At 48.5% G+C, this 21,965-nt stretch overlaps 1 protein-coding gene across 1 annotated transcript in view; it reads left to right on the plus strand.

The window, feature by feature from the left end:
* Window positions 1–721: 721 nt before the first annotated feature.
* Window positions 722–21,965, plus strand: part of ttll11 (tubulin tyrosine ligase like 11) — a 287,291-nt gene continuing 266,047 nt past the window's right edge. Inside the window, exons 1-2 of the mRNA XM_033049264.1 lie at window positions 722–1,063; window positions 9,971–10,070. Of these exons, the coding sequence (XP_032905155.1) occupies window positions 746–1,063; window positions 9,971–10,070 (418 nt within the window). The 5' untranslated portion in view covers window positions 722–745. The remainder of the gene's footprint in view (window positions 1,064–9,970; window positions 10,071–21,965) is intronic.

Raw genomic sequence — 21,965 nt, forward strand, 5'->3', positions numbered from 1 at the left:
GGGACCCTTCCTCAGACAGTTGGAACAAGGACCAGAGATGAAGAGACAATAGTGTGTGAGACAAGGAGTGAAGCGGTGTGAAAAGGGCAGTCATGGTGGCACAGTGGTAGAGTTGCTGCCTTACAGCAAAATGCAGCGCCAGGGACCCGGGTTCGATCCCGACTACGGGTGCTGTCTGTATGGAGTTTGTACGTTCTCCCCGTGAGTTCTCTCCGAGATCTTCGGTTTCCTCCCACACTCCAAAGACGTACAGGTTTGTAGGTCAATTGGCTTGATAAAAATGTTAAATTGTCCAAGTTGGCGACATGCAGTGTACTGCCCTGCCGTCTGCAAAATTCAGAAGGTTCAGAAAAGTGAAGCCAGAAGAAAGGATATAGGTGGAAGGGGATGGGTTGAGTGGGAGAAATGGATGCGCATTGGGGTGAGGGGTGAGCACAGGAAAGAGAGGGGGGGGGGGGGGGATTTGTAGAGGAAAGGTGTTTAAACGGCGCCGTTCGCCGGGGCGGGCAGGGCGGCCGCTGCTGCTGCTGCGGGTGTGCATATGGCTTCTCGTCGGGACCGTTGCGCCGGCAACGGCGTGTTAACAATGGGCGGGCGGGCGGTGGGGGAGGAGGAGGAGGAGGAGGGGGACGGGCGCTGGCGCGGGCGGGCGGGCCGGCGGGCGCTTGCGATTTAAATGGACGGTCGCGAGCGAGAGCGCGCGCGCGGGGTTGAGCTGAGCTGAGGGGCTGAGAGCGCGAGCGGCATGAGCCAGCACGCGGGGCAGGTGGAGCCGCAGTCCAGGTCCTTCCTTGGACCCGGCCGCAGCCCTCAGCCCACGCCGCGGGCCAAAGGCAAGGCCACGGCGGCGATCGTGGTCGGCGCGGCTGACGATGTCTTCCCGCTGGCCGCCCGCCGGGCGCTCGCCTCTCTGAACAGGGAGGCGGCGCGGCAACGGCGGGCGCAGAGAGCGGAGCAGAGCCGGCGGCGCAAGGCCAAGCGCACCGTGACGGTGGACAGCTCCCGGTCCAAGACGTCGACTGAGGCGCTCAGGATCTGCGTCCAGCAGCTCAAGTGGAGGGAGGTGAGCTTGGGGGTGGGGAGTGGAAAGTAATAGGCGGATGTAAGTGAGGGGGAGGGGGAGGGGGTGTATTACTATATGCAGATGGTTGGACAAAGGCCAGAGCTAAAACACAGAAGGTGAAACACAAGGTTTGGAAAGTTGTGAAGCTAGAGGAAGGAATGTAGGTGGAAGGGGAGAGGAGAAATAGGTGAGTCGAGGGGGGAGAAAAGAGAGGGGAGGTTCCTAAAATCGAATTCTCCAATGTTCATACTGTTGAGTTGTAAGCTGACCAAGTGGAATATGAGGTGCTGTTCCGCCAGTTTGCATATGGCCTCACTCTGGCCCAGGCCAAGAAGGCCAATATAGGAATGGTAAGAGGAGTTAAAATGGTTAGCAACCAGGAGATTCGATAGGCTTTGGCGGACCGAGTGCAAGTGTTTGGCGAAAAAGTCACATAGTCTCTGCTTGGTCTCGCCGATTTACAGGAGGCCACATCAGGAACACCAGGTGCAGTAGATGAGGTTAGAAGAGGTGTACGTGAACCTCTGTCTCACCAGAGAGGACTGCTGGGATCCCTGGATAGAGGCGAGGGAAGAGGATTATGGACAGGTGTTGCACCTCCTGTGGTTGCTGGGGAAAGTACCTGGGGCTTCGGTAGTTTGGGTGGGAAGGGAGAGCGAATCAAGGAGTTACAGAAGGAATGGTGTCTGCGGAAGGTGGGAAGGGGCGGGGATGGGAAGATGTGACTGGTGGACAAAGAGGAGACATGAGTGAAGGATTCATCTGTGACAGCAGAGGGAAACTTACTAAAGAAAGAGGACATCTTGGATGTCCTAGAATGGAAAGTCTCATATTGGGGGCAGATGTTGCAGGGACAGAGATATTGAGAGCATATCCCCTCACTGGTATTCACCTATTACATGCCAGGTTTTGTACTGCTCCCTCCCAACTTTCTTTCCACCATTCCCAACTACCACAGGGCTCTCACTTAACATTTTTTCGCTGTTGCCAGCCGGGCAACCTCGGCAGCTTTTTATGTTGCCGAATGACAGTTTAGGTGGTCATTTAAGACGGTTTGCATGACGCGTGCGATAACGTGCTCGGACGAAGTGCATAGTTACCAGTCGGAATTATGCTCAATGAAGCATTCACATATTATTTCTGCTTCAAATAAAGTCACAAACTAAACATATTCACCAATCAAGACATGATATATACCACAATGACATGCAGCAAAATTATAATACAGTATCTCAACTCTTTTTATACGTTGCAATGAATGCAATTTCAATTATTTCTTTCCACTTCCAAACTAAATGTGGTTGGATTATTCAGCATATGATCAACCTCAGTGAGACCATGAGCAGGCTTGGTGATCGCTTCGCACAACACCTCCACTCAGTTCGCAATAACCAACCTGATCTCCCGGTGGCTCAGCACTTAAACTCCCCCTCCCATTCCGAATTCAACTTTTCTGTCCTGGGCCTCCACCATGGCCAGAGTTAGGCCCACCGCAAATCGGAGGAACAGCACTTCATATTTCGCTTGTGCAGTTTACATTGTAACAGCGGTATGAACATTGGTTTCTCCAATTTCAGGTAGTCCTTGCTTTCTCCCTCCTTCCCCTCCCATTCCCAGCTCTCCCACAGCCTACTGTCTCTTGCTCTTCCTTTATTCCCCCCCCCCCCCCCGACATCAGTCTGAAGAAGGGTCTCGACCCGAAACGCCGCCTAGTCCTTCGCTCCATAGATGCTGCCTCACCCGCTGATTTTCTCCAGCTTTTACCAATGTCTACCAACGGGATCCCACCACTGGCCACATATTCTCCTCCCCTGTCGGCTTTCTGCAGAGACCACTCCCTCCGTAACTCCCTGGTCAATTCGTCCCTTCCCACCCAAACCACCCCCTCTACTGGCACTTTCCCTTGCAACCGCAGGAAATGCAACACTTGTCGCTTTACCTCCTCCCTTGATACCATTCAAGGACCCAAGTAGTCTTTCCAGGTGCGGCAGAGGTTCACCTGCACCTCCTCCAACCTCATCTATTGCATCCACTGCTCTAGATGTCAGCTGTTCTACATCGGTGAGACCAAGCAATAACCAACCTGATCTCCCGGTCGCTCAGCACTTCAACTCCCCCTCCCATTCCGAATCCGACCTTTCTGTCCTGGGCCACCTCCATGGCCAGAGTGAGGACCACTGTAAATGGGAGGAGCAGCACCTCATATTTCGCTTGGGCAGTTTGCACCCCAGCGGTATGAACATTGTAATCCTTACTTTCTCCTCCCCTTCTCAGCTCTCCCTCAGCCCTCTGCCTCCACCTCTTCCTTTCTTCCTCCCGACCCCACCCTCACATCAGTCTGAAGAAGGGGTTCGACCCGAAACGTTGCCTATTTCCTTCGCTCCATAGATGCTGCCTCACCCGCTGAGTTTCTCCAGCATTTTTATCTACCTCCAAAACGTAATATTTTCCTTTTGTCCAGAGATTCTGTCTGACCCGTTGAGTTACTCCAGCTTTTTGTGTCTATCTTCAGTTTAATACAGCATCTGCAGTTCCTTCCTACACACACGATACTATGCGATAGAACTTTATTAATCCCAGGAGGGAAATTGTGTGTGTGTGTTTACACACACACACACACACACACACACACACACACACACACACACACACACACACACACACATATATATAGTTATACTAGACCTAGTGCAGACCCGTTGGGTCTGCTCCCCAAACGCAGCCATTCCCTACCCATAGCCCCCATGGGAGACGTGGTCCTCCAACTCAAGCGGCTCAGGAATCAGCAGTGCGGCTGTTTTTAAATGGCGTCTTTGAGGCGCGATGCGGGCGCCAGCAGCCGTTATGGTCGCTGGCCAGCAGGAGGCGACAAAATGAGTGAGTGGGGGTGGGGGGGGGGGGGGGGGGGGAGAAGGATTTGATTTAAAAATGTGTACATAAACACGACAAAATTTAATGAGGAGTGGATACTTGGAATGAAAAGTGAAATCTCTACCGAAATGGAAAAAATCAGGGCGTTTGTGGGTCGGGTGTTGTCGTGGCAAGGAATCAAAGGCTGGCAGCCACAAGTCAGGCAGAAACACACACAGCCTGCCGGCAGCCACAGACTTTTATATTATAAATAGAAGATATTCATATAGAAATATACACTGTTTTGTTTTCTCGTTTATAACATTGTTTACAGAGTACTATGTTTACATATTCTGTTGTGCTGCTGCAAGTAAGGGTTTCATTGTTCTACTGGGACATGAGAGAATAAAACACTCTTGACTTACGTCGCTAATGTGTGGGTTAGAACTAGTGTACGGGTGATCGGTAGTCGGCGTGAACTCGGTGGGCCGAAGAGTCTTCACCCTACCATAGTTACCCAACCAGACGCTGTTAAATTTAAGGTAGCTCTTTTTTCCCAAGAACCCTTTTTTACTTAAGTCCAAGTCAAGAATCAAGAGTTTTATTGTCATGTGTCCCAGATAGGACAATGAAATTCTTGCTTGCTGCAGCACAACAGAATATGTAAACATAAATACAGAACAGGAGTTAAAAGTTCAGTGTGTCTATATACCATAGACCATATATGTATATATCTTCTTCTATATCTATATATTAAAACTCTGTGTGTGTGTGTGTGTGTGTGTGTGTTTCTGCCTGGCTGTGTTTGTGGGTGCCAGCCTTTGATTCGTTGTTACGCCAACACCTCACGCAGAAACGCCGAGATTTTTTCCATTTCGGTAGAGATTTCACTTTTACATCCACATATCCACTCCTGATTAAATTTCATCGTGTTTATGTACACATTTTTAATAAAATCCTTCTTCCACCCCCCCCCCCAAAATTTCAAAATGTAAAAGAAAAACAGCTCTCACCCATAGAATGTTGGTGAACGTTCCATCGTGTGATGTCACAATGACCAATGCTCACAGATGTCCAATCGGAATGGATCTATTTACATATGCCTTTGCAGCAACCCCTTCCCCCTACCCCTCCCCCCCTCCCCACTCTTCCATTTCTCTCCCCCACCCCTCTCCCCCTCCGTCCACACTCTTCCCTCTCCTTCCCCTACCCCATCTCCCTCCTCCCATCCCTCCCCCTCTCCCCCACACCTTTATCCCCCTCCCCCATCCCTCTCTCCTCCCCTCCCCCACCCCTGCCCCTCTCCATCTCCCTCTCCTCACTCCTCTCCCTCTCTTCCCCCTCCTCCTCCCACCCCATCCCTCTCACCCCAAACCCCTTCTCCCTCCCCACTCTTCCCCCTCCCTCCACTCTTCCCCCTCCCTCCACACTCTTCCCCCTCTCTCTCCTACCCCATCTCCCTCCTCCCTCCCCCACACCTCTCTCCCCATCCCCTCTCTCCTCCCCTCCCCACTCCTCTCTCCTCCCCCCTCTACAACTCCCTCTGCTCGCCTCTCTCCCTCTCCTCCCCCTCCTCCTCCCAACCCCATCCCTCTTCCCCCCCACCCCTCTCCCCCTCCACCACACCTCTCTCCCCCTCCCCTCTCCCACTCCCCTCCTCCCCTCCCCTCCCCCACCCCTCTCTCCTCCCCCTCTCAATCTCCCTCTCTGCACCACTCTTGCTCTCCTCTCCCTCATCCTCCCACCCCCATCTCTCTCTCCCCCACCCCCCTTCCCTCTCTACCCCACCCCCTTCCCTCTCTCCCCCACCACCTACCCCTCTGTCCCTCTTCCACCACTCCCCTACCCCTCTCTTCCAATTCTCCCCCCCTTACTCCACCCCTCTCCCTCCCCACCCGTCTCTCTCCCCCTCCCCTCTCTCCCCCCACCCCTTCCCCTACCCCTCTGTCCCTCATCCACCACTCCCCCCTACCCCTCTCCCCCTCTCTGCGCACTCTTCCCCCTCCCCTCCATCCTCCCCTCCCGCGCTCCTCTTACCCCCCTCCCCCCACCCTCTTTCCCCCTCCCCCACCCTCTCTCACCCCTCCTGCACCCCTCTCTCCTCCTCCCTTTCCCCCCTCTCTCCCCTCTCCCTCTCTCATCACCCCTCTTCCTCCTCCCCTCCCACCCCAACCCCCACCCCTCTGTTCTCCCACCTCTCCCCGCTACCCATCTCTGCCTCTTCCACCACTCCCCCTACCACTCTGCCCCTCTTCCGCACTCTTACCCTAACCCCTCCCTCACCACTATTCCCCCTCTCTCCCCCCTACCCCTCTCCCCCTCCCATCCCACTCTTCCCCCGCTCCCTACCCCTTCCCTCCACACTCTTCCCCCTCTCTCCCCTTCCCCCTCTCCCTCCACCTTCCCCTCCCTTCTCCCCTCTCCTCCCTCTCTCCTCTTCCCCCACCCCTCTCTCCCCACTTCCCCACCCCTCTCTCATCCCCTCCCCACCCCACTCTCCTCCTCCCCTTTCCCCTCTCTATCTCCCTCTCTCCTCACCCCTCTCCCTCCTCCCCTCTCACCCCCTCCCCACCCCTCTTCACCCCCATCTCCCCCCCACCCCTTCCCCTCTGTCTTGCACCACTCCCCGCTACCCCCCTCCCACCCCCCTACCCCTCTCCCCCCCCTTTCTGCCCTCCCCGCTCTCTTCCCACTCCCCGCTCTCCTCTCCCTCCCCAATCTCTCCCGTTTCCTCCTCCCCGTCTCCCTCTTCCCCCCTCCCCCCACCTGTGTGTTTGGGGGGTGGTTAGTGTGAGTGTGATGCCGCAGCCCCCCCCCCCGCAAATGCGCATTGGGGAAACTTGGTCTAGTCTACATTTAAAACTCTGTGGCTGTGTGTGTGTGTGTGTGTGTGGGGCTGTGTGTGTTTCTGCCTGGCAGTCTTGTGGGTGCCAGCCTTTCATTCGTTGCTACGCCAACACCACACGCAGAAACGCCGAGATTTTTTCCCATTTCGGTAGAGATTTCTCTTTTCATTCCAAATATCCACTCCTGATTAAATTTTGTCGTGTTTATGTACACATTTTTAATAACATCGTTCTCCCCCCCGCCCCCTCAATTTCAAAATGTTAAAATAAACAGCTCTCACCTATAGAATGTTGGTGAATGTTCCATCGTGTGATGTCACAATGCCCAATGCTCACAGATGTCCAATCGGAAAGGAACCATTTACATATGCCTTTGCACCAGCTCCAGCCCCAGCCCCCCCTCCCCCCACCCCAGCAGCCTGTGTCGAAGCGCGTCATCACATGTGTGGGAATAGAGAAAGAGGATTGGGGGTGATAGGGAATGGGGAACAGATGGACTGCCTGTACCCCTCCCCCTTCCACTCTCCCTCCCTACTATTTCCCCTCTCTCCCCCCACCCCTTTCCCCTCCCTCCACACTCTTCCCCCTCTCTCCCATACCCCATCTCCCTCCTCCTCTCCCTCCCCATCCCTCCCCCACACCTCTCTCCCCCTCCCCCATCCCTCTCTCCTCCCCCTCCCCCATGCCTCTCTCCTCCCCCTCTCCATCTCCCTCTCCTCACCCCTCTCCCTCTCCGCCCCTCCTCCTCCCACCCCCATCCCTCTCTCCCCACCCCCCTTCCCTCCCCCACCCCCACCCCCTTCCCTCTCTCCCCCTCCCCCACCCCCCTTTCCTCCCCCACCCCCTTCCCTCTCTCCCCCACCCCTTTCCCCCTCCCCACTCTTTATGTCGAAGCGCGTCATCACATGTGTGGGAATAGAGAAAGAGGATTGGGGGTGATAGGGAATGGGGAACAGATGGACTGCCTGTACCCCTCCCCCTTCCACTCTCCCTCCCTACTATTTCCCCTCTCTCCCCCCACCCCTTTCCCCTCCATCCACACTCTTCCCCTCTACCCCCTACCTCATCTCCCTCCTCGCCTTCCTCCTCCCTCCCCCACACCTCTCATTATGTGCTGGCCGTGGTGCGCATGTGCGGGGGGGGATGTGCAGGCCGTGGCAGTGCGCATGTGCAAGGTGGCCGGCCGGTTCGGCGGATGAGGGGCGGGCGGAGACCCGGCGGCCCGGACACGGATACGGATGGCAGGCGGAGACGGAGAGTGACAGAGAGAGAGACAAAGAGGGGGGCCCACTCAGAGTTAAACGGCAGGTGTCCCGGGTGCTTGCCAACCGGGCAAAATGGCACAGCTTTTAGGTTGCCCGGCGGGACTTTAGGTTGCCATTGGCACCCGGGTAACCGTTAATTTCGAGCCCTGCTACCACCAGAATCGGCATGAAGAAGGATTCTGATCCAAAGCGTCACCTATTAAAAAATACTTTGAGCTTTAAAATCGACATTGAATTATTAGCAGAAAAGGTAGGTAGGTGAAAGTAGGTTGTGTTAAGGTTATAAATAGTCAGGATTTTGCCATAAATCCCATGTGCTTTTCCATGCCTTTTTTGATGATTTCACCAAGATAATGCCTTTTACATGAGTGCCTAAATCAGGCTCTTTTTGCTGTTTTGCTAAAAGGCTATTTTCTTTAGCTGTACCGTGATTATAATGACGTTTTCTATGTTAACACGTTAACATTAATGTTATTAATGTGTTAACATAGTATAAATTACAAGAACATTTCCACCACCATATGAAACCAGGGGCGCTACCGTCGGTTGTTCATTCATTCGTGCTGCTGCCCGGTGGTTCAGTCTTCTCAAAAATCTATTTATTGCTTCCAATTTTGCAAACTTCCCACAAGCTACCACTTCCCTTGAGAAACATGGCGAAACATTAGTGAATAACTTACAGCTTTTCAGCAAAGTAACTGATGATATTCGTAAAGTTCCTGGCGATGTAGGTAAAGACATACAAGGAAAATGTGAGAGTGTGATTTTAGCTAACAAAGATCGTGAAGAAATACAAAACATGGCTAAAGTTCTCAAAGGTAGTTGTAATGCACAAGATATCGACATGAATATAGAGGCTGCAGCTTGTTTCGGGTATGCACCAGTGATCTCAGCTGAGCTAGAAATACATTTTTCACAACTGAAACATATTCTGTCTGACAGACGGCATAGTTTAACACCAGATAATTTGAAAAAAATGCTAGTAATTACGTGCAATCAGGCAACTTTGATCATTTAATGTAGTATACCTTTATATTATCATTTAAACCGTTTTGGTGGTGGAAATGCATGCCTTTTTATGCTTTTATTTTGTCAATAAATGCCTTTTTAGTGATTTTATTATGCCTTTTTGCCTGCCTATTTCAGTTTTTTAGTGCCTAATCATCCTGGCTCTAGTTATAAGCATAGTACAGAGAGGTGTTGATACATTCAGTGGGTGTGCAGAGATCTGGCAAATAGACTTTAATGTGGAAATGTCCATTTTAGCAAGAAACATAAAAAAGAAACATCTATATTTTGAGAGATTGCTGAGCGATTTGGGTGTCCAAGTGCAAGCTTCACAAAAGGTTAGTTTGCAGGTACAGCAAGTAATTGGGACCGTTTGTAGAATGTTTCTGTTTATTGATAGTCAAATTGAACACATAAATAGGGGTAGGCACAAAATGCTGGAGTTACTCAGCGGGACAGGCAGCATCTCTGGAGAAAAGGAATGGGTGGTATTTCGGGTCGAGACCCTTCTTCAGACTGATGTCAGGGGAGTGGCCGGGACAGAGATAGAATGTAATCGGTGACAGTAAGACTGGTGGGACAACTGGGAGGGGGAGGGGTGACAGTAAGACCCCTCAAGGTATGTCTATTTTGAAGAAGTCCTCTCTCCGATGAGAGGACAGCAACATCCTCTCTCACTGCTCCCCCTCTGCTACTCAAGGTCTGTCTACTTTGAAGAAGTTCTCCTCCTCTCTCTGATGAGAATTCAGCAACATCCTCTCTCACTGCTCTCCCTCCTGTGCTCCTCAACATAAATAGGGGTGTTATGCTTAAGTTTCATAGGGAATAGGTGATATCACATCTGAAGAAAGTGTACAGTATTGGTTTCATAAGATTGCACTCTTTTGTCAATGTATTTTGTACATGTTGATTATCAGAGGTTTCTTCATGTGTTTCAGTTTCCAACGGGACGTCACCTCTTTTGTGACATCTATTGGCATGGAGTGTCCTTTCATGATGGTGAAGTTAGCTGCTCGAGTCAAGTCAACAAATATCCAGGTTATTTTCTCTGATTATTTCTGTGGCTTAGGATAATATGTTTATGTGCCTAGATAATGTTATCCTGTATTCCTATCTTAATTTTAAGAAATACATTTTCCTAGTAGAAAGACAAATAATATTTGCAGTACAATTAGAGCAGAAGTAATTTTTATTTGCTATTTGAAACCCCCAAAATAGTTCCACTGAGAATCAATCGAATACTAATGGAAATTTTATAATTCTGGTCAAAAACTAATTGCATCATCTAAATTTAAATAATTGATATGGTTTTAATCTTTCCAGTTTAGTAACAAATTATTATGGAGGGATTATAATAGTGTCTCAGTTATAATTAGATTTATGTCATACACCTGCATTGTTGAACTTCTTACATTTTCTCATATTTGAATTATGCAGGAGTGGTGGGGTTTTCCCATGAACATAACAGAAGGCTCTTTCATGATTTATCTGTTTATTCTTGCATACTATGATTACTAGTGGCATCTTTCTGGTTTATTAAATGTAAAGTAACATATATCGAGGTCAATTAACTGTACAATTTGAATTATAGAAAACTGGATTTCTAATTCTCAAAATTTTCAACTTGCAGACAAATAGATTCTTCTCCGTTGTACATTTTTTTGTTTTATTTTTGAGAGCTTTCTAACATACATATTCTGCCTATATGGACTTGGGGTAATCAGTGAGTTGCCTAAGGGAATAGACTCATAAATCTGACACCTTCCCATGGATGACCAGAATTGTACAATTAAAATTCAAGAATCACTTTCAAATGCTTCTTGAGATTTTGATGTATGCATTGATGCACTACCCACATTAAATCACAGTGGCATCAACTAATTTCTGCCTAGCTTGCATGCCTTGCGCTAAATTTTTGCATTCATTTTTATGCTTTACTAGACCAAGTGCAGACCCGTTGGGTCTGTTTCCCCAACGGCGTTTGCGGGGGGGGGGGGGTGTGAGAAGAGAGGAGGGAGGGGAGAGGAGGAGGAGGAAACGGGATAGATTTGGGAGGGAAAGGAGAGCGGGGTAGGGGGTGAGAGATGGGGAGATGTGGGGGAGGGGGGATGGGAAGATGGGGAGTAGGGAGGGAGAGGGAGAGGGGTGGGGAGAGAGGGGAAAGAGTGGGGAGGGAGAGTGGAGGGGAAGGGGGAGAGAAGTGCAAGAGTGGGGAGGGAGGGAGGGGTAGGGGGAGTGATGTACCTGCCTTCTCTCCATACCCCCTGATCCCTTTAGCCAATGCAGCCGTTCCCTACCCGTAGCCCCCGCTGGGGGGGGAGGGGGGGGCGGCATCACACACACTAACCACCCCCACACACAGAGTTGGAAAAGTGTATAAACACCGTTCCCTACCTGTAGCCCCCAGGGGAGACGTGGTCGTCGAAGTCGGGTTCCGGCCGTCTTAAAATAGCGTATCTTGAAGTAGTCAAAGTCGGGTCCGTCTCGGCAACGCGGGGGGGGGGGGTGGCGGGGCGGCATCACACACACGAAGCATCCCAACACATAGAGCCTTAAAAGTGTAATTGCCCAACGCAGCCGTTGCCTACCCGTAGCCCCCACGGGAGACGTGGTCCTCGAAGTAGAGCCGTTCCCGAAAGGCCGTTTTTAAATGGCGTCGCTTGAGGTTGTGCTGCGGGGGGCAGCAGCCGTTATGGTCGCTGGCCAGCAGGAGGCGACAAAATGAGTGAGGGGGGGGGGGGGGCGGGAGAAGGTTTTAATGAAAAAAATGGACATAAACAACGAAATGTAATGAGGAGTGGATAGCTGGAAGGGAAAGTGAAATGTCTACCGAAATGGAAAAGATGTCGGCGATTCTGCTTTCCCCCTTATCCCTAAACTTTGACCCCTTGTTCTGGTCTTCCCCAACATCCGGAAAAATCTTTCTGCATCTAGCCTGTCCAACCCCTTAAGAATTTTATACGTTTCTATAAGATACCCCCTTAATCATCTAAAATCTAGCGAGTACCAGGCGAGTCTATCCAGTCTTTCTTCATATGAAAGGCCTGACATTTCCAGGAATCAGTCTGGTGAACCTTCTCTGTACTCCCTCTCTATGGCAACGATGTCTTTGAGCATTGGGCATTGTGACATCACACAATGGAACGTTCACCATTGGCTGGGGCTCCTGCATAGGCATATGTAAATGAATGCATTCCGATTGAACATATGTGAACATTGGGCATTGTGACATCACACAATGGAACGTTCAGCAGGGGCTGGGGCTGGTGAAGATTATGTGGGTGAGAAGCCAGTTTAGTTTTGAAATTTTGGGGGGGGGATGGGGAAGGATCTGATTAAAAACGTGTACTTAAAGACGACGAAATGTAATGAGGAGCGGATACCTAGAAAGAAAAGTGAAATCTCTACCGAAATGGAAAAGACGTCGGCGATTCTGCGTCCGGTTTCGGAGTTGCAGGGAATCAAAGGAAGAAATGCGGCCGGAAGCCGTACATGTAAATGGATCCGTTCCGATTGGACGTCCGCGAGCGTCGGGCATCGCGATTGGACGTCTGCGAGCATCGGGCATTGTGACATCGCACGGCGGGAACGAATCGAAAGGCAGGAAGGGATCCGGACGCCAGCCGGACGGATGGGGCGAGACTTTTATATAATAGAATAGATGGCACTGACTATTCATGATAAAGTATATATGAAATGGCAAAATGAAATTCTTTGCTAACATAGTCACTTTTACTTGTTATGGAATTTACATGCACAATTATACAGAATATACAGGCACTTCCAGACTTACATAAACATGCACTTATGTAAACAATTCACAATAGGTGGTCCTGTTTCCTGAATGACCTGTGTTATTGCAATAGGAGGATGGTGAAAAATAAAAGCGTCGCCCAGGCTCGCTGCCCTTTCAGTTTTGGCCATTGTTGGTGCGACACTGGGAAGGCGAATGAGAACAAAAATTAGCTTCTTCCTGAAAGCTTTAGCTTTGTCTACTCCCTCCACAACTGTCGCCGCCTCCTACTTCTGCCCTGGGGACCGACATCTTCCACCGGAGGCAGCAGTGAAGGGGGAGTGGATAAAGCGATGGATGACAGGAAGTAACGGCAGGTAGTGAGAGGGGAGGGGATCCCATGGTGAACAACGTGTCCTGTGGGTGATGGCAGCCTGCTCTGTCGGCAGGTACAGCAACACGAGCTGTAACAATAGCCGCTTCAACTGGATGGTGCGGCAGCTCGTGAAGAAGGGCTCACCGGTGCCATCGGTGCCAAGGAGTAACTTAGCAGATGAGGCAGCTTCTCTGGAGAACGTGGATCTATGCCGTTTCGAGTTTGGGACCTTTTCTCAGACTGAAACTGTCGGAAGAAGGGTTCCGACCGAAAATGTCACCTATCCATTCTCTCCAGAGATGCAGCCTGATTGGCTGAGTTACTCCAGCACTTTGTATTGTTTTGTGTATTAACCAGTATCTGCAGTTCTTTGTTTCTAATTAGCTTTGGGCACATTTGTAAAATGTGACTTACGCAAGGGTATACAGAACGTAACAATTACATAAATCAGGGGGCGTCTATACAGCTCATGGCTTGCCTGTTATTTTGCCCTCAAATGAAGCACATCCATCGTTTCCCTAATCCTGTTGGAAGTTGTCTTCCATGTATTATTGCTGTAACCTAAATTCATGTACATATTATTTACCTCAATTACTACTTTGGATGTGAGTTAATAGTTTTTACAATTTTGGGCAATTTCTTCTGAATATTCTGTTATCTTTTATGATAACTGTTTTATATTCATAGCCTCTAATTTTGTTCTTTTCCCCTCGACGAAAACTTTCTTTCGATAATCTTTGAAGAGCTCAATTAGGTCACCCTACAGCCCAAGAGAAATTTACAAAAACTATGGTGCAGTTAAAAATTGGCACAACCAGAAGTAGACTAATTCTTCACTATATTTGGATATCTGTATCTATTGGGAAATATAACATTTTCTTTCAACATAAAACCAGCCCCATATAATGTAAATTACCCACAATTTAGGGACAGCACAATGGCGCAACATTAGAGCTGTTGCCTCACACCAGAGACCTGGGTTTGATACTAACCCTTGAATACTGACTACTGAGTGTTGTCTGTGCAGAGTTGTATCTTCTCCCGGCGACCGCGTGGGTTTTCACTGGGTGCTCTGATCTCCACCTACATTCCAAAGGCGCGCAGGTTTGTAGGTTCATTGGTTTCTGTAAATTGTGTGCAGGATGTGAAAGTAGGATGACATAGAACCAGTATAAACGGGTATTTGATGGTCGACATGGACTTGGTGGGTCGAAGGACCTGTTTCCATGCTGTATCTCTAAACTAAACTAACAAACTAAAATTGGACTTGTTATCCTTGTTCTACTTATCGAGTCCACATCACAAGATTTGAAATTGTTCAGCCAGAGCTGAACATAATTCTCGGCATCTGCATATAATGGCGTCTTGCGCTTCTTGTGTTTGGTGGTGGAAAGAACGGTGGCAGGGCCGCGACGTGAATGCTCTTTCCTTGACCCTGTTATCCTTGTTGATCTATGGAGTATTTTTGGAACAAACACATGATAGTGGAAGTTGGAAATATCCATTGTGTGGAGAATTTTAACATCCCTCAAATATGCATTTAAATTCCCAGTGTTGTTGCGATTCCACATAAACAACCTTATCATAGTGTTTATGAAGGAACTGCAGATGCTGGAAAATTGAAGGTACACAAAAATGCTGGAGAAACTCAGCGGGTGCAGCAGCATCTATGGAGCGAAGGAAATAGGCAACGTTTCGGGCCGAAACCCTTCTTCAGACTGATGGGGGGTGGGGGGAGGCGGGGAGAAGAAAGGAAAAAGGAGGAGGAGCCCGAGGGCTGAGGAAGAGCTAGGAAGGGGAGGAGACAGCAAGGGATAACAGAATTGTGAGAATTCAATGTTCATGCCACCAGGATGCAGACTCCCCAAGCGGAATATGAGGTGCTGTTCCTCCAATTTCCGGTGTTGCTCACTCTGACCGTGGAGGAGGCCCAGGACAAAGAGGTCAGATACAGAATTGGAGGGGGAGTTGAAGTGCTGAGCCACCGGGGAGGTCAGGTTGGTTAATGCGGACCGAGCGGAGATGTTCAGCGAAGCGATCGCCAAGCCTACGCTTGGTCTCACCGATGTAGATCAGCTGACATCTAGAGCAGCGGATGCAATAGATGAGGTTGGAGGAGATGCAGGTGAACTTATCATAGTTCTATTTAAAATTAATGAATGGGTATCTTACTCATAGAAGGCAGCTTTGTGGGGCTTACATATAAAAGACCGAAGTTGTACTGGAAGGGCGTCATTCTGACTGGGAATCTGTGACCAGTGGTTCTGCAAGGATCTGTGCTGGTTTAAAGGAGATGTGCAAGGAAAGTTTATTTTTACATGGTGATGGCTGCCTAGAATGTATTGCCAGGGATGGTGTTGGAGGCCGTTACGCCAGTGGCGTTTCAGACAATTTTTGATGGGCATATGGATTTGCAGAGTTCAGTTTATGTTGGCATCATGTTTGGCTCAGACATTCTGAGCCAAAGGGCCTGTTCCTGTGCTGTACTATGTTCTATGTTTTTCTTCAACAAATGCTTCCATGAACACATAATATTAATTATGCAAGTATAATAAAATGTTCAGTTCAATGGCTTCATCAACAAGTTTGTTCATAATATAGCCTGCTGGGAGGGGAGGGGGGGGGGGGGGGGGGGGGGGGGGGGCGGTGTATCATTGACAATAAAATGCTGATGTACAAGATTCAGAAGCCACAATGGCAAAGTCTAGGCAAATATCCTTGTCTATGAATTGGTAAAAATATAAACAAAACACAGTAAATATTACTGCATGTAGACACAAAATGCTGGAGTAATTTCAACGAGTGAGGCAGCATCTCTGAAGAGAAGGAATGGGCGACGTTACGGGGCAAGGCCCTTTGTCAGACTGAAGAAGGGTCTAGACCCGAAACATTGCCCATTAGATCAGTCTGAAGAAGGGTCTCGACATGAAACGTTGCCCATTCCTTCTCTCCAGAGATGCTGCCTCACCCGTTGAGTTACTCCAGCATTTTGTGTCTACCTTCGGTTTAAACCAGCATCTGCATTTCTTTCTCACATAAATATTACTGCATATTTGGTTTCAATATATAAGCAACTTAAATTTTATCTTTGAGAAATTTAAAGACTCTTATCTTGAAGAGTTTGAAGTAGGATCCTGACCCAAAACACCATCTTCCCATTTCTTTCCACAGGCCTGACCCGCTGAGTTCCTCCTGCACTTTATCTTTTGCTCAAGATTCCAGCATCTGCAGTCCATTATGTCTCCATTAAATTATCTATTCTCTATCCAGTTTCTCTACAACATCATTAAGATGGTTAGCTTTCCATTTTATTCACAAATTATGTAAAAGTAAAATATTGCAGATTCTGGGAATCTGAGATAAAACAGTAATCAGCATCTGGTCATGATTTGGATAATCACCTTTCATTCTGCCATTTGCTTTTTTTACATTGTTCATTTTGCTTCTTGTTTTCCTTCTTTGATCAGTACTACCAAAACTACATTGCAGCAAATACAAGTGTCCAACCTGCGGAGCAAATAGGCGTATCTGTATAATAAGCAGAGCAATATCATAGATTATCGTATCATACTCAGTGATGAGATAGAACTCATTGAATATTAGCTGGTACATGTCTTTATTGCTGTAAGGTGTGAAAGTGTTTGTAATTCCTTTTCTACATTGACCAATTTGAATTAGAATAGCTTCTATTGAGCACCTTTCAACTTTGAATGTTTCCAGGTAATTTACTGCTTTTGCCTACTTGCAAACAACAGTATTGTTTTGTATAAAATAAGTACTATAATAATAATAATAATAATACATTTTATTTATGGGCGCCTTTCAAGAGTCTCAAGGACACCTTACAAAAATTTAGCAAATCCCATTTAGCCTGGGAGCTGCCCTGGAGAAGGCTCTGTCCCCAAAATTGCGGAGGTTGGATTTGTGGATGGAGAGGAGACCGGCTGATGTGGATCTGAGGGACCGTGAGGGTTGGTAGGGGGAGAGGAGGTCAGTGAGATATGGGGGGGGCCAGATGGTGGAGGGCTTTGTAGGTGAGGACCAGGATTTTGTAGGTGATCCGGTGGGAGATGGGAAGCCAGTGAAGTTGTTTGAGGACTGGAGTGATGTGATGCCAGAATTTGGTGTGGGTGATGAGTCGGGCGGCTGCGTTCTGGACCAGTTGGAGTCGGTTGATGTAGGTGGAGCTGATGCCAAGGAGAAGTGAGTTGCAGTACAGTCGGGAGGAGATGAAGGCATGGATGAGTCTTTCAGCAGCGGGAGGTGTGAGAGAGGTTTTGGCGATGTTGCGGAGGTGAAAGAAAGAGGTTTTAATGACATGGCGGATGTGAGGCTCAAGGGAGAGGGTGGAATCAAAGATCACGCCAAGGTTGCGGGCCTGGGGAGATGGGGAGACAGTGGTGCCGTCGATGGTGAGAGTGGGGTTATTGATTTTGCTGAGTGTGATTTGGAGCCTATGAGGAGGAATTCTGTTTTATCGCTATTGAGTTTGAAGAAGTTATGTTGCATCCAGGTTTTTATAGCTGACAAACAGGAGTTGATATGGGAGAGGGGGGGGGGGTTGTGGGGGGATTTGGTGCCGAGGTAGATCTGGGTGTCATCGGCGTAACAGTGGAAGTCCAGGTTGAAGTGGCGGAGTATCTGACCAAGGGGGAGGATGTAGATGATGAGGAGGAGGGGGCCGAGTACGGAGCCTTGGGGAACACCTTGAGTGACTGTGGCTGTAGCAGAGGTGTGGTTATGGAGAGAGATGAAGTGGGATCTGTTGGAAAGGTAGGAACAGAGCCAGCTGAGTGCAGAACCTTCAATGCCAAGGTCCCCAAGTCTGGTAAGCAGGATGTTATGGTTCACTGTATCGAAGGCTGCACTCAGGTCGAGGAGGATGAGGATGTTGAGGGAACCAGTGTCAGCAGAGGTGAGGAGGTCGTTGAGGACTTTGAGGAGAGCAGTTTCTGTGCTATGGAGGGGGCGAAAGCCAGATTGGAGGGGTTCAAATAGGTTATACGCAAGGAGGTGGGAATGAAGTTGTGACGCAACGATACGCTCCAGGGTTTTTGAAAGAAAGGGGAGGTTTGAGATTGGGCGGTAGTTAATGAGAGAGGAGGGATCAAGACCAGGTTTCTTTAAGATTGGTGTGACAGCAGCAGTTTTGAAAGCGGAGGGGACAATTCCTTGGGACAATGAGGAGTTGGAGAGATTAGTGAGGTTGGGGCAGAGAACGGGGAGGCAGGACTTCAGCAGGGGAGTGGGTAGAGGGTCGAGGGAGCAGGTAGTGGGTTTGGAAGAGCTGATGAGTTTGGAGATTTCAGTAGGGGTGACCAGGGAGAGGAAGCAGTGTGGAGGAGGGGTAAGGAGGTCAGTGGAGATGTTGAAAGGAGGGGCCTTGGTAGGTTGTGGAATAGATGCTGGGGAGTCGGGTACAGGGGATAAAGATTGATAGATGGTGCTGATTTTAACAGCGAAAAAGTGGAGGAATGAGTTGCAGAGATCCGGAGTAGAGGTAGGGAGAGTGTTGGCTCGAGGCTTGAGGAGGTTGCCCACTGTGGAGAAGAGGGTTCTGTGGTTTAGGCAGGGGTCGGTGAATATGGAGGAGAGGTAGGCAGATTTTGCAGCAATGAGGGCATCTTTGTAGGCAGTGAGGTGGAGTTTGTAAGCTTCATGGTGGACTGTGAGAGATGATTTCTTTGAGTCGTTCAAGTCGGCGACCAGTCTGTTTCAGCTTACGAAGTGCAGGTGTGTACCAGGGTGAAGATGTGTTAAAAGTTACATAATTCTTTACTATATAACTCAGTCAAGTATTAAAGGTCATATTGAAATTGTTCTTGTCTGAATTGTATTGTATTGTATTCAATTTATTGTATTCAATTTATTGTCATTATCTCATTATCTCATATTAGAGACAACAAAATGAATTTTCCTTACAGTCAAGTAACATAAATATAAATAATAAATAAATAAAGCATATTAAAAAATTTTTTAAAAGCACAAGCACAGAAGTCCACGACACAACAAAACCCCACAGTGGCACCAAAGTTGAGGAAGGTACCATAGTCCAGCCAGCCTCCCCGCCGATCTTCCCAGATGTTCACCCGTGGTCGGGGCTTCCCGAGCACCCGCAGTCGCCGCCACGGGCGGCCCGATGCTCAGGCCCTCGCGCCGGGATGATGGAACACCGACGCCGAACCCTGACGGAGAACATCCTCAGGGGCCCGGACCTCCAGATCAGCCACCTCCCACCAGAGTCCGCGGCTCCCGAAGTCCACAGGCCGAGCCCGGCAGAGTGTCAGGACTCCGCGATGTTGATCAGCGCTGCCCGCTGTTGGGAGCTCCGCGAACCATAGCTCCGCGATGTCGGTGCAGCAGGCCCAGCACTCCGGGGCTCGAAACGGCGATCCCCAGTAAGGCTTCGCCCACCCCGCGATGTATCCAACGCTGCGCCGCTGCTGCTGCTGGAGCTCTGGTCAGTCCCGGCAGGGAAGGCCGCGCCAATCCAGTAGGTAGGCCGCTGGGAGGGGGGGGGGGTGAGGATGCGACTCAAATAATAGTCGCATCCTCTCCAGGAAGCGACTGAAGGACGGTATCCCCCTTACCGTACCCTCTTCCCCCACATAAAGACATTAAAAAAAACACAGAAAAAGTTTTTCAACATAACAAAAAAAACAAAAAGATACCGGACTGAAGGCGGAGGCAGCTAGCACCAGCGCCACCGGAAATACACCATTCTCCATTTCTGAAAGGTCTGGAAGGAGTATGTTGCACCTTTTCAAGAAGTTTTTGAGAACATTGTTCATTGTCCTCTGGTGCTGATGGAAGTCAGAGTAGTGCCTGTTTCAGGAGTCTGACATCAACAGACATGCTAATGAAATGGCCTGTTCCTGTGAGCCGGCTAAATGTAATTGAAGCTTATTGGACAGCCCTCTGCATGCCATGACTAATTTGAATAAAAGTATTATAAATTGTTTTGCAGTATTGTAATATATTTGTGAGAAACGTGTGAAAGATTAGTTTTAAGTCTAAGTTACGCTTCTGTGAAACTGTGAAAAGAGGTAAAGAGTGTTGTAGAAAATTTGAGAACGGCTGCAAATGTAATGTTTAAGAAAGAACTGATGCTGGAAAAATCAAAGGTAGACAAAATTGCTGGAGAAACTCAACGGGTGAGGCAGCATCTTGGAGCGAAGTTCTGAAGAATGGTCTATTCCTTCGCTCCTAGATGCTGCCTCACCCGCTGAGTTTCTCCAGCATTTACATCTGCAAATGTAATAACGCTTTAAAAAATAAAACTTTTTGTCTATGCGATAAATAGCTACAAATCCAGCTTTTTATGTGGTTAAATGCTCAATTGCTCAGTTTTCGAATGCATTAAATTTAGGTTCAATGTACAATGCCCTCCATAATGTTTGGGACAAAGATCCATCATTTATTTATTTGCCTCTACTCCACAATTTGAGATATGTAATAGAAAAAAATCACACGTGGTTAAAGTGCTCATTGTCAGATTTTATTTTAGGGTATTTTTATACATTTTGGTTTCACCATGTAGAAATTACAGCAGTGTTTATACATAGTCCCCCCCATTTCAGGGCACCATAATGTTTGGGACACCGCAATGTCAGGTAAATCAAAGTAGTCATGTTTAGTATTTTGTTGCATATCCTTTACATGCAATGACTGGTTGAAGTCTGCGATTCATGGACATCACCAGTTGCTGGGTGTCTTCTTTGGTGATGCTTTCTGCCAGGCCTGTATTGCAGCCATCTTTAGCTTATGCTTGTTTTGGGGGCTAGTCCCATTCAGATTTCTCTTCAGCATATAAAAGGCATGCTCAATTGGGTTCAGATCGGGCGATTGACTTGACCACTCAAGAATTGACCATTTTTTAGCTTTGAAAAACTCCTTTGTTGCTTTAGCAGTATGTTTGCGATCATTGTCTTGCTGTAAAATACACTGCCGGCCAATGAGTTTTGAGGCATTTGTTTGAACTTGAGCAGATAGGATGTGTCTTCAGAATTCATTATGCTACTACCTTCAGCAATTGCAGCATCAATGAAGATAAATGAGCCAGTACCTTCAGCAGCCATACATGCCCAGGCCATAACACCCCCACCACAGTGTTTCACAGATGAGGTGATATGCTTTGGATCTTGGGCAGTTCCTTCTCTCCTCCATACTTTGCTCTTGCCATCACTCTGATATGTTAATCTTCGTCTCATCTGTACACAAGACCTTTTTCCAGAACTGTGGTTGCTCTTTTAAGTCCTTCTTGGCAAACTGTAACATGGCCATCCTATTTTTGCGGCTAACCGGTGGTTTACATCTTGCAGTATAGCCTCTGTATTTCTGTTCATGAAGTGTTCTGCGGACAGTGGTCATTGACATATCCACGCCTGACTCCTGAAGAGTGTTTCTGATTTGTCGGGCAGGTGTTTGGGGATTTTTCTTTATTATGGAGAGAATTCTTCTGTCATCAGCTGTGGAGGTCTTGGCTTGCCAGTCCCTTTGCGATTAGTAAGCTCACCAGTGACCTCTCTTTCTTCTTAATGATGTTCCAAGCAGTTGATTTTGGGAAGCCTAAGGTTTGGCTGATGTCTCTAACAGTTTTATTCTTGTTTTTCAGTCTCATAATGGCTTCATTGGCACAACTTTCGTCCTCATGTTGATAAACAGCAATAAAAGTTTCAAAAAGACTTGATACTGAGAGCTCTCTTATACCTGCATTATGGAGGCAATTAAACGCACCTGAGCAATTACAAATGCCTGTGAAGCCATGTGTCCCAAACATGATGGTGCCCGGTAATGGGGGGACTATGTATAAAGACTGCAGTAA

This window comes from Amblyraja radiata, chromosome 32 (genome assembly GCF_010909765.2).
Source record: "Amblyraja radiata isolate CabotCenter1 chromosome 32, sAmbRad1.1.pri, whole genome shotgun sequence".
Lineage (NCBI taxonomy): Eukaryota > Metazoa > Chordata > Chondrichthyes > Rajiformes > Rajidae > Amblyraja > Amblyraja radiata.